We start from the raw sequence: 12580 nt of genomic DNA, 5'->3' as shown, positions 1-12580 counted from the left end.
GCAGACGCTGCTCAGTCCCCTCGCCTTTACAGTCTAACCATCCACATCGCCCTCTCTGCGGGAACGCATGGGCTGGCCAGGCAAGCAGGCACGGAGATCAGCCCTCGTTTCAGCACGTCACGAAGTCAGGGGCAAACAGAAGATGCTGTGCCTGTAACAGCCTTACTGGTATTCTGAAAAAATGACACCGTCACCACAAATGTTCCGTAAACATTTGTGATGTTTACAGATGTCCACGAGGAAGTGGATAAGCCCCAGCCGCTCCTCAATAGCCCATCCTATCATCGTTAATTTTACAACGAGGCCGGATTCCCGCCCCATCCAGGACAGCAGAACAGAACCTGCGGTGGCGGCAGTCCTCCCGGTGACGGTCCTCCCCCGGTGACTGCTCCGGAGCCTGCCAGGCCTCTCCTAAGGAAACTGTCCGCACACTCCCTGAGATGAGAAAAAGTAACTTCTAATAAAGCATTTAATCATCTTTAATTTTATCGCGTTCCTTGTTTAGAAAGGGAAAATATAATTACCTTTTGTCACTCTCTTATCACTGTCCGTGCCTAGAAAGGAAACTCGTAATTACCCGGCGGCAGGGCCAGGAGGTACCGAGGCCTGAGCATCAAATTAAAACCAGGCGGGGACTTGGCAAGAGGATCAGAACAACCAATTACACTTTAGAAATTAATCTCTTTCTGAATGTTTGGTAACGGAGCAATCAAGAAAAACAAATGCTGTGTTGTTCCGAATAAGTTGCCGCTCAGAAACTCTCAAACAACAGTCTCTTCTTGCGAGAGAAGGACACAGGGCCGGCGGCCGGGACCGTCTGCGGGTGACAGGAAGCCTCCCAGGGCTCGGCTTCTGTCGTAATCACGGTACTCATTTCTTGCGTCCAGGGGAACATGTTGGGTCACAGAGAAGGATCTTATTTTGTTTTTCTTTCCCCCACAAAACACAGTGTCATACAATAAACATGACAGAGAGAAGATGAATCGGCTTCTAGCGAAAAGGGGCATTTAAAAAAGAACTCCCAAGCTAGGAGGTGTTTTTTGTTGTGGTGCTGGTGTTTCTTTTTTTACATTAAAAAAGCAACTCACCAGAGTACATGACTGTACCTGAATACCCCATTTTTGTCACACTTTACGTTGTTGGAGCCTGGGAGAGCACATGCCAGTGCTGGATCCAAAGAGACACGGATCCCGGTCTCTACGCGGAGGGAAGACTGACACGTGGGGATTGCACAGCTGGCTCTCCGGTGAAGTCTCCGGACGGGAACCCGTTTTCTCCCTCCTCCTCGGAACCAGAGATAATCTCCCGCCATAAACACGTCCCCCTTTGGGAAAACGACTCTAGCCAAAGTTAACCGGGCCAGAGAAGGTACTGAGCACGCAGTGGAATAGGGACACAATAAATAAACAAAACACAGAACACTAGCATTACAGCTCCCTCCGCCCTGTTTTCAAAGGAAGCCAGGCGGGGAGCAGGCAGCTGCTGGCAAGGGAGGAGCTAAGAGCCGGGCCGGCCGGGGTCCATTCCAGCCCTCAAACCAGCCTTGGTCTGTTAATGTGTGAGTCTCTCCCCCCGCTCTCCAGGGCCACGCCTGGGGGTCCCAGTGGGCTCCCCACGGCACGTTTGCTGCTGCTCATACGAGGCCCCGGAAGCCAGGTCCTCACACGGGAAACCAGATGGTGCCCGCTCCACGCTCTTGCTGCCTCCGTCTTCCACGAGCCAAGAAAAGGATGAAGATTCCTGCATCCTGACTTGTTCTTCTCTTGCAGTTGCCATAGTCAGTGGTCGGCAAACCGCAGCTCTCGAGCCACAGGCGGCTCTTTGGCCCCATGAGTGTGGCTCTTCCACCAAGCGCCACGGCCTGGGCGAGTCTGTGTTGAAGAAGCGGCGTTAGAAGAAGTTTAAGTTTAAAAAACGTGGCTCTCCGAAGGAATGTCAATCGTTGTCTTGTTGGTGCTTGGCTCTGCGGACGGATGGGTTTGCCGACCGCTGCCGAGGATGACCGCTCACAGGTGACCCAAAGGGCACAGGTGGCCCAGCGTCCATGTCTACAGCCCTTTCGCAGTCTCCGGGCCTCTCCCTGCACCGCCCCTGTGGCCGATGCTCAGCGCTGCGTGGAGGGCGGACAGGTGAGGAAAGGCTGGTTAGATTTACGACTGATTCCCTCCACGTGTGATGGATGCCAAGCCGTCTCCTCCTCCGTTTTATCTGACAGAATCGCTGTCACAGTGCCTGCCCGAGCTTCCTGCTGGGGGTGCGGGGCCTGGGCCTGACAGTCTGACCTCTGAGTGGCTGGCGGTGTCCAGGGGCCAGTAGGGTACTGAGCCTGCCGGTGGCCTGGGACAGCTCCCTCCTGCTCTCCCAACGGCTGCCCCGGGGCCACATGACTGGCTGATGGCTTCCAGGCCGCTCTGGGGTCCTGACATCTCCCCCAAGTCAGTGTTCCTCCTGCTGACGTCACACACAGCCCCTCCGGCCCCTCCTCTGAAGCCGGGAAGAGGTAGCGTGTGAGGCGAGGCCTCTACTTTTCCATAAGAGGCAAGGAAGCAAAGAAATGAATGAGGGTTGAGAGATTTGTCAAACAAGGGCCTTTAGGACTGTTGCATGGAACCGACTGAAAAGCACATCAATTAGAAATCGACTATGATTCTGAAGGAATTGAGCTAGCAGCACAATTACCAGCCCAAACGCAAGCACCAGGAGTAAGCAGTGAAAACGGTGGCTTCCAAGAAGGGCAACATGGCAGATGTGTGTACGGAGGATGCTGAACAAGGAAGTACTGGCGGCAGGGTTAGGAACCATCAAGGACGATGGCTGAGAGACTTCCTGCCAGAGAAGAATCAGGGTCTCGTCCAGGTCAAGGCCTGCAAGATGCCAGCTCAACAGAACTTCACAAGCCCAACCGGGAAGACCCACAACGGCTGTGCCTCCCTCACTCTTTCCCTGCCCAGACATGAATGTTTGTTACATTATCTGCCCCTGTTCCTCCGCTGTAACTTGTGTGTATGTTGATGGAAGTAGGGGACCTACGACTTGTCTTAGTTCATGAGGGTTTGCGACAAGTGGGTGCATCAGTATGGATTTCACCTGGATGCCATGTCTGCGTGTAACTATGGCTTGCTTTCCCTGGGAAGGAGATGGGCATTTCCGTGTGCAAGCAGAAAAGAGAAAGAAAATGTTCGGTAATCAGAAGAGCAGACTGTGGTCGTAGTCAGTTTGGCTCAGTGGGTAGAGTGTCAGCTCACGAACTAAAGGGTCCCAGGTTCAAATCCGGTCAAGGGCACATAACTTGATTGAGGTTCTTTGGCCCTCGCCCGGGTGCATGCAAGAGGCAGCCAATCGATGTGTCTCTCTCACATCGATGCTTCTCTCTGCCTCTGCCTCTCTAAAAGCCAAGGAAAAATACCCTCGGGTGAGGATTAACAGAAGAGCGGACTGTGGCAGAGGCCCACGTCCATTTCCTTTTCCTTCAACACCCATCGATTTGGCACTTTTCCCAGGATTCTTCTTGCAGGTAGATGTTGCTGGGTGAGGGAATTCTGGCCGGTGATGTGAGGGTAGGAGAGGTGCATGCCATCCACGTCCAGAACTTTCCTGGTTACTGACAGGATGCCTCTTCTCACCCACGGGCAGCACAAAAGATCGCCAAAGACCTTGAAGGCTGAAAACACCCTTGTGTCACCGATGTCCGGTTTATGTTCATGTGCCACTGAGGATCTAGGGCTTATTCCTTAAGGCAGCTAGCATTATCTTGACTAGTAGAAGGAAACGAGACGACTGATGATAAACATTGTCTGATTCACAAACTACGATCGGGTTCGTCTTGTCTATGATTAGCAAGCCCAATTTTGTTCCTTGTCAACAGATAGTTTAACACCTTTTATGGGTTCGGGAGAAGAGGGGAACTCTATTCTCAGAGTGGGACTTCTCTGCTCCCCCTCTCCAGCGTGGGGGTGGTCTCTTTTCCCTGTCTGTGCTGCTCACGCACCCCTCCCTCCCGGTCCCAGCCCGCTCAGCCCTCCGCTCCGGTTTCCGTCCCCCGAGGAGCTCCGCGCTGGGGCCCTGGTCACGCCACTCCTCCCCTGCGGTGCTCCCGCCGGCTCTGTTATCTGAGTGGTCTCCTGAGCCCCCTTGTTTGGCTCCTCAGCAGCCCCGTCACCTGTGTAAACAGCCCCCTGAATTAAATTTCCTCTGTCCGAAATATCTGAAGTGGTTTCTGTTTTCCTGGCGGGACATTGACGGATACGTGTGTATGGTGTGTGTTTGGGAAAGCCAGGTCCCAGCGGTGACATTTGATCAAAGGCTGAGGGAGGAGGGAGCTGGCGATGCGGGCGCCTGGGGGGAGTGCACTCCAGGCCGGGGGCAGAGGCCCCAGGGTGGGAACGGTGCGGGAGGGCCTGCGAAGACCATCGCTGGGCAGGAAGAGACAGTAGCCGGGAGGTGAGAGAGGGACGGTGGCCAGGTGACCTCCCGGGGAGGGCCCTCGGCAGGGTTTGAGAAGGGGACGGCAGGAATGGCCTTCTGTTTTACCAGGACCTGTGGCGGCTGCGCTAACACACTCTGCAGGCGAAGCGTGCCAACGGATTGGAGCAGCGTTCTAGGCAGGAGACCACGCGGCTCTGACCTGTGAGCAGCCACGGGGGTGGTGAAACGTGGTCACACGATAGCTGTAGCTCGAAGGCAGAGTCTCAGGAATGTGCTGGAGGGAGAGATAGAGAGAGGCATTATGGGAAGCAGCCCAAAGTCGGTCTGTGTGGTAGTGAGGAGCCTGTGCTCCTCTGTATCTGTACCGACTTTATTTCCCCCGATGTTCTTCTGGACACCTTCCAGGCCTAATGGTTGAAAGTCATTAAGGCCCAAGCTGGTGTGGCTCAGTGGATAGAGCATTGGCAGGTGGACTGAAGGATCCCAGGTTCAATTCTGGTCAAGGGCACATGCCTGGGTTGTGGGCTTGGTCCCCAGTAGGGGGCGAGCAGGAGGCAGCTGATCAATGATAGTCTCACATCATTAATGTTTCTCCCTCTCCTTCTCCCTTCCTCTCTGACATCAACAAAAATATATTTTAAAAAGGAGAAAGGAAGTCACTAAGGTAGTCATAAACTGTGTTTAGGTCTTTGACGGACTGTTGTCTAAGCTCACGTACAGGGACTCTGCGAACTCTGCAGCATGGAATCATTTCTCAGAAACACCGCGCGTGTCACCGCTGGTCCACCCAAGAGAGGGAGTCCAGGCGGATGCGAAAACCGTTCGCTGAGACACGAAGGCCGTGGGCTGGACAGATTATGAGGAGATCAAGAATTCAGCTTGGAACAGGCTAAGTTTGTGATATCTATTTAATATCCACGTGAGGAAATTCAGTAAAAAAGTGGAAATAAAGCTTTTCAATTCATTAGAAAAGAAGGAGCTGGAGATAAAGGTTGGGAGCTGCTGGTCAACAGATGACATTGAAAAGCCACGAGGCTGAGGGAGGCTGGCAGGGGAGGAGAAAAGTGAGGCAAGCATCTTGCCCCGCATCCTGGGCACGGGGTCCTGGGTATGGCATCCTGGGTAGGCCAGCATTAGCTGTGGGAGCGGAGGGGACCTGTATGAGCCGATAAGGAACTTGTAAATGAAGCAGGAGGGAAGCGAGGACAGCATGCGACCGGGGAAGCAAGTGTTTTGAGAACTGAGTAATCGGTTGTGCCAAATGAAAGGTCAATGAGATAAAGTGTGTGAATTGATGGTTGGGTTTAGCAGCGGGAGGGCATCGGTGTTCCTTACTGAGCAGCTGAGAGGAGCAGCGGGAGGAGGGGGAGCTGAGACAGCTCACAGGCAACGCTTTGTGGGGCTAAGAGATGGGCAGGAGCTGGAGGGATAGATCGAGTCGATGGAAGTTACTATTTAATCGTTTTTAGAGAGAAGAAGGGAGAGATCAAAATATCCATGTGAGAGAAACATTAGTCAGTGGCCTCCAGCATGCAGCCCAACCCGGAACCGAACCCCCCACCTGAGCACGTGTCCTGACCAGGAATCAAACTGCCCACCCTTTAGTGCCCGGGACAATGCTCCAGCCACCTGCGCCACACTGGCCCGGGGCACGCTTTGCTTTTTGAATGGGAAAAGTGGCCCTAGCCGGTGTGGCTCAGTTGGTTGGGCGTTGTTCCATGCAGTGGAAGGTTGCTGGTGCAATTCCTGGTCAGAGTGTGTGCAGAAGGCAGCCTCATATCAATGCTTCTCTCTCCCTCTCCCTTACTCTCTCTCTAAAAAAGTCAATTAAAAAATCTTTGTAAAAACGATAACTAAATAAACCACATGCTTGGCTGTGACAGGCGCGGGCTGGAGGAGAGAGGGGAGGCAGCTCTCAGGCAGGCGGGCCGGGATGGGCCCAGTGCGCCCCGGAGGGTCCCCTCTCCACAGGGGCGGGCCGCTCACCCGCAGTGATGAGGGAAGACGGTCTTCAGTGCTGTTGCTGGTGGGTGACACGGTGGCCATGTGTGAAGACATGTTCTTTGATTAATTTCACATTCTCAGGGACGTGGGAACCTCATCAGCAAGAAGGGAGGGTAGGAGAGGAGGTACCCGAGGTGGAGGCATCTAACGAAGTGAGGACACGCGTGGGCTGAGGACACATGTGTAGAGGACATAGGACGTGTATCAGGATGTCCGAGGAGCACGAGGACCACCTTGAGGGCCATGCCCGTGAGCCACATCAGAGTGGTCTGGCGCTTGTCCCAGACTTGTTCAGCTGCCGGGGGCAGGGCAGGAGAGGTAGCGTCGGCCTTGACTGAGGGGGCAGACTCACTGAGGATGAGAAAGGGAGAGGGGCAAGGGAGATGGGAGTGTAAGCAAGAAAATGAGGATGAAAACGGGCCATGGAATTTAATCCAGGAAAGGAGGGGGATCTCACCAAGAGCGTGCTGAGCGGGGACATGGAGGAAGGACGAAAGGATCGCAGGGGACCCGGTCCAGGCTGGTCCACCTCACCCTTTGCCATCGTGGGCATCTCGTCTTGATGACCTGAGTCTGGATGGCCTTTGCATCTGGGGCGCAGAATGGTAGAGGAGGCAGGTGAAAGGGGGAGGGGAGAGGAGGTGCAGTTGCTCTCTGTGTTTAAAGAAGGCGGCCCAGTTGTCACATGACAATTTTCCCTTGTATTTCATTGGCTGGAACGGGTTACGTGGCTATTTCTAGCAAGAGAGAGGCTGAAAAATAAAGTCTTATTCCAGAGACCAATAAATAATAAATAAGGACAAAGGAAGGAAAATACATTGGGTTAGGCAATGATTATATTTCTTTGCTTCTAAAAAATGTGCATTTCCCAATATATATACAGATACACACACTTGCTTGTGAGTAATGGTTTGTTGCATTTTTGTTTTTCGGTATTTAATAGTCCAGAAAATAATGGTGCATTTTACAGTCGACAACATCTTATACTGGAAGGAAGATGGTTGTGTTTTGCCAAGACAGAGAATTCTGGACGGAGGAACAGATTTGCTGTGGGGAAGAGAAAGGGAAGGAAGATAATTGGTTTGGTTTTCTACATGGGAAGTTTGAGGATTTGGGATTAGGATGCCAGACTGCGATGGGGCATGTGAACAAATTCATGTGGGAAAATTCCTTGAGTCCTTCAGTATCCTGGTTGCTTGCACCCTTTTTTTCTTCAAAAATAATTTCAAGTGGCAGTTCTTCACTACAGGTAGAAGTCATCTCACTTGTTGCCGAAGGCTCAGCAGCCCTGCCAAGTAAAATAATAATTTTATAAGATGATAATGTATTAATTCAAGGTTTTCAACAAAATGAGCAGTGAAAAAATAAAACACAATTTAAAATATTAGCTTGTAGCCAAAAAGTGATGGTGAAATATTTTCCTGCCTTTGGCGATTGCATGTGAAACTTCTGATAGAAATGTCTGGTTTTAATTTATTTTCTTCTGGATGCCTTATTGAAGACCCATGTGCGAGGGGAAAAATTAAAACCAGACAGCTTCAGATCCACTGTAAATTTCACATGCCATCAGAAAGACTAAACTAAATGTTTCTTTTGGCCACCATGCTTGAAATACAAACAAAAAGTTAAATGAATTCACATTTTAATACTCCTATTTGAAATATTAAAATGGTATTTGGACCTAGACATCTAGTAAGCCTAGTGGTAGATTCTATAATTTGAGTGAAATTGTAAAAACCATAAATGCACATAGCAAATTATTGTTGTTCCTGCAAGGCCTATATCCTGCATTTGAAATGTGAGAAATAAGGAAATGAAAGAGATTATTAATTTTTTTTTTCTAAAATGCAAGTCTAATAAAAGGTAGATTCATGGTTTCAGGTCTGCTGCCAGCAACACTGGGCCCCTTTCCCCAGCATCCCACCACGGTCCTCAGAAATGGCACGTGATCAAAGATGAAATATGAGAAACCAGTAAGCTCTGTAGACCTGGGAGAACAATCACATTAAAAATAATTTGTACAACAAATTGGTAGTTCCAAAGTAGTCTTGGGGATGTAAACTACAGTAGAGGGAATATAGGTAATGATATTGTAATAAGTATGCATGGTGTTAGTGGATTCTAGACTGGCTGTGAGAATCACTTTGTAAGTTATAAAAATGTCTAACCCCTATACAGTACATCTGCAACTAATATAATATTGAATGTCAACTGTAACTGAAAAATAAAAAAAAATTGGACAAGCTTTTTCTAAGCAAAAATAACCAAAAAAAAGTTACTTTCACCAACTTAATTTGTTAAGATATATTTTTATTGATGGTAGAGTGGAAGGGAGAGGGAGAGAGAGAAACATCAATGATGAGAGAGAATCATCCATCGGCTGCCTCCTGCACACGCCTCTCCCCCCCACCCCCTACTGGGGATGGAGCCCCAAACCTGGGCATGTATCTTGACCAGGAATCAAAGCGTGACCTCCCTATGTCAGGGGTCAATGCTCAGCCACTGAGCCACACCGGTGAGGGCTCCCCAACTTATTTTTGATGGTTAAAAACTTCAGTTAGATCCATTCGTTCATCCACCCATCCATTCACCCCTTCTACACCTTCTGGGAGCCTGTTGTGTGTCAGGGTCTAAGCTAGGTCCTGGGGAAAGGATCAGCAAACACGTGTATGACCTGTGTTTTCAGAGAACCTACCTTCCATTTCGGAGAAAGAGATGATGACATCGCATTAAAATGCAGTGTGGAAACAAACAAACAAACAAACAAAGAAGAAAGGAACATGAAAGATAGCGTGCAGGTGGGTCTACAGAGAAGGAGGTACTGGGACAGGGAGGCCAGAGAAGTAGCTGCTAGAAGCTGATCATTGTCTCACTCGTGAGGAGGTGTGGACAGGATGGAAGGCTGGTCAACCTTAATGGCTCCGAAAGGTCAGGGCTAATCACTGTTTTGATGGAGACATTGGTAGTTGAAGCAGCCTCCACCCCCTAGTCTTATGATTGGCTATTATTGGAATTTCCTGCCTGAGGGATATAGGTGTATCCCATAATCTTAATAAAAAAGATGGCAGCCCTACCCCGTTTGGCTCAGTGGATAGAGTGTGGGCCTACGGACTGAAAGGTCCCAGGTTTGATTCCGGTCAAGGGCATGTACCTTGGTTGCGGGCACATCCCCAGTAGGAGGTGTGCAGGAGGCAACTGAATTGGTGTCTCTCATCAATGTTTCTAACTCTCTATCTCTATTCCTATCCCTTCCTCTCTGTAAAAAAAAAAAAAAAAGAAAAAGAAAAGAAAAGAAAAGAAAAGAAAAAAGTCAATAATATATATGTAGGGATGGCAAAGCCAGAGCAAGGAGTAGTCCTCTCTCGGGCTTCCGCCTGGCCCCCATTTCCCAAATTAACACTTTTCTAGTCTCTTTTCATTTGTGTGTGGCCTTCTCCAGAACCCGAACCCTGAACTGAAACCCGGAACCACGCGGGTGTGAAAGGGGTTTCCACGGTGCGCCTGTGTAAGCATCGGGCGCACGTTTGCTGCAGGGTAGCTAACCAATAGAGGCGTAGCCAACCAAGTCACTCGTTTCTCATAACCAGGATCCTGGAGGTGTTTTGGTCAGCGGTTGGTTCAGAAGGTCCATGATACCGTGACAGACCTGGGCTCTTTCCCTCTCTGCGCTCCCTGCCTTTGTGGTTGGCCAAGCTCTTCTGCTCGCGCCCTCCTGCTGAGAAGAACTGTTGGAATGACTTGGGTGGATCGGAGGCCGTTACGCTGAACGGGGGAAGCCCATCGGGAGACGTGCTGCACACGTCCACTGCCATCTTGAAATCTCAAAATTATAAAAATGGAAACAGCGTCGTGGACTTTATTTCAACAGCAGGCTCTCGGCTCTGACATCCTAGGAGAGGCACTGAAGATGTAACCGGAGGGAGAAACGGGGCGAACACACCTCTCTGTGCTATTTTTGCAGTCTTCCTGTGAAATCTATAATTTATTTCAAAATAAAAAGTTTTAAAGAAAATTCCCTCGCCATGCTTTATCTTCCTTTGGATTTGATCTCTCCCAGGACTTGGCTTTCTCCCCCCGGGGCTATGCTGCCAAATCTCTTTCCTTCCCCCTTTCCCTGAGTATCACGTTTTCTTTTAGCTGGCTGCGGGGCAGAAACGAGCCCTTCCCCTCCTGCTGTTAATCCTATTCTTTTAAGAAAGGTTATGTTTCTTTTTTTTTCTTTTTAAAATATATTTTATTGATTTTTTTACAGAGAGGAAGGGAGAGGGATAGAGAGCTAGAAACGTCGATGAGAGAGAAACATCGACCAGCTGCCTCTTGCACACCACCTACCGGGGATGTGCCCGCAACCAATGTACATGCCCCTGACCGGAACCTGGGACCTTTCAGTCCCCAGACAGACGCTCTACCACTGAGCCACACCGGTTTTGGCAAGAAAGGTTATGTTCCTATGGGCTTACTTCTAAAAGCAAGCAGCATCCCATTTTTTAAAAGATCTCTTTGAAAACCCCAAACCAACCACAAGCGAACCTGCTATGTATAATATATAATCTTATTGTTCATAAGGTCAGGAGCCCATACGACAGACGTTTCCAGCACGTGTCTCAGAAGATGATTTTTTTTATTTCAGATGGGTGGAACATTAATTTTCTTGGTGCCTGTGGGTTATGATCACACGTTCAGAAATTACTGGGAATACAGTGACATCACACGTCATGTTCCATGAGCTTCTCACAGACATCCACGCGTCAAAAAGCCGTGGTACTGAAACTAAGTAACAACGACAGACTGCCCATCCCTGGGAACACAGCCGGTCCTGGGAGCTTGCGAACTCCACCGGGCAGCACTTTGCACAGGTACTGCTTAGATTCTCAGGAGCCAAACAGGGCCTCTGGCTTCTGCTATTCCGAGGCCTTTGAAAAAATGATGAGTTGCAAGCGTTTAAGTTCAAGTATTTCCTTTTGGTCTTTTCATTGCATAACAAACGGTTCTCCCTTCACGGGGTACTGTCTGCCCTTCAGGCAGCTGTGCCTCTACCTCCCACCCAGCCTCCCACCTCTGCTCCCAGCCCCAGCCCCTGCGGGGGACCCTACCGGGCCCAGGGCTAAGCCCCGCCCCATCAGAGACCCCGCCCCCGCGCTGGCCCCGCCCCCGCGCTCCGCGGCCGGGACGGAGGAGGCGTGTCCCTCGCGGCGCCCCGTCCGGCGCTCGGGGCGGCAAGATGGCGGCGGTCTCAATGTCAGAGGCGCTGCGGCGCGCGCTGTGGGGCCGCAGGGCCGCGGCGGCGGCGGCCTCCGCCCTCCGGGTTCCATGCAGGTAACAGGGCGGCGGCTCCTTCCGCGGCTTCTCGGCGTCCCCCCGCCCGGCGGGTCTCTGCGGCGGCGCCCGGCCAAGGCCTCGGGCCCAGGTGCGGGAGCGGCGGCGCCGCCGGGGCGCGGGGAGCCGGGCGCGCGGGAGAGGGGCCTGTGGCCTGTGGCCGCGGGGCTGGGCTGCGGGGCCCTCCGTTTCTCACCGCTGGCCTGTGACCCCGTCCTCACCTCGGGGTGAGGTCACCCCGTCCTCCCCTGGGGGTGAGGTCACCGCTGGTCTGTGACCCCGTCCTCACCTGGGGGTGAGGTCACCGCTGGCCTGTGACCCCGTCCTCACCTGGGGGTGAGGTCACCTCTGGTCTGTGACCCCGTCCTCACCTCGGGGTGAGGTCACCTGCTGATCTGTGACCCTGTTCTCACCTGGGGGTGCAGTCACCCCATCCTCACCTGGGGGTGAGGTCACCGCTGGCCTGTGACCCCGTCCTCACCTGGGGGTGAGGTCACCGCTGGCCTGTGACCCCGTCCTCCCCTGGGGGTGAGGTCACCGCTGGCCTGTGACCCCGTCCTCACCTGGGGGTGAGGTCACCGCTGGCCTGTCACCCCATCCTCACCTGGGGGTGAGGTCACCCCGTCCTCCTCTGGGGGTGAGGTCACCTGCTCATCTGTGACCCCGTCCTCACCTGGAGGTGAGGTCACCCCGTCCTCCCCTGGGGGTGAGGTCACCACTGGCCTGTGACCCCGTCCTCACCTGGGGGTGCAGTCACCCCGTCCTCACCTGGGGGTGCAGTCACCCCGTCCTCACCTGGGGGTGCAGTCACCCCGTCCTCACCTGGGGGTGCAGT

General features: G+C 52.1%; 1 protein-coding gene across 1 annotated transcript in view; it reads left to right on the top strand.

Annotated features, from left to right (window-relative positions):
• The first annotated feature begins 11607 nt into the window (after nucleotides 1-11607).
• NDUFS4 (NADH:ubiquinone oxidoreductase subunit S4) overlaps nucleotides 11608-12580 on the top strand; it is a 52303-nt gene continuing 51330 nt past the window's right edge. The window contains exon 1 of the mRNA XM_036410452.1: nucleotides 11608-11745. Coding sequence (XP_036266345.1) covers nucleotides 11651-11745 — 95 coding nt within the window. The 5' untranslated portion in view covers nucleotides 11608-11650. The remainder of the gene's footprint in view (nucleotides 11746-12580) is intronic.

This window comes from Pipistrellus kuhlii, unplaced genomic scaffold (genome assembly GCF_014108245.1).
Source record: "Pipistrellus kuhlii isolate mPipKuh1 unplaced genomic scaffold, mPipKuh1.p scaffold_m20_p_4, whole genome shotgun sequence".
Lineage (NCBI taxonomy): Eukaryota > Metazoa > Chordata > Mammalia > Chiroptera > Vespertilionidae > Pipistrellus > Pipistrellus kuhlii.
This window is presented reverse-complemented; position numbering and strand designations above follow the sequence as displayed.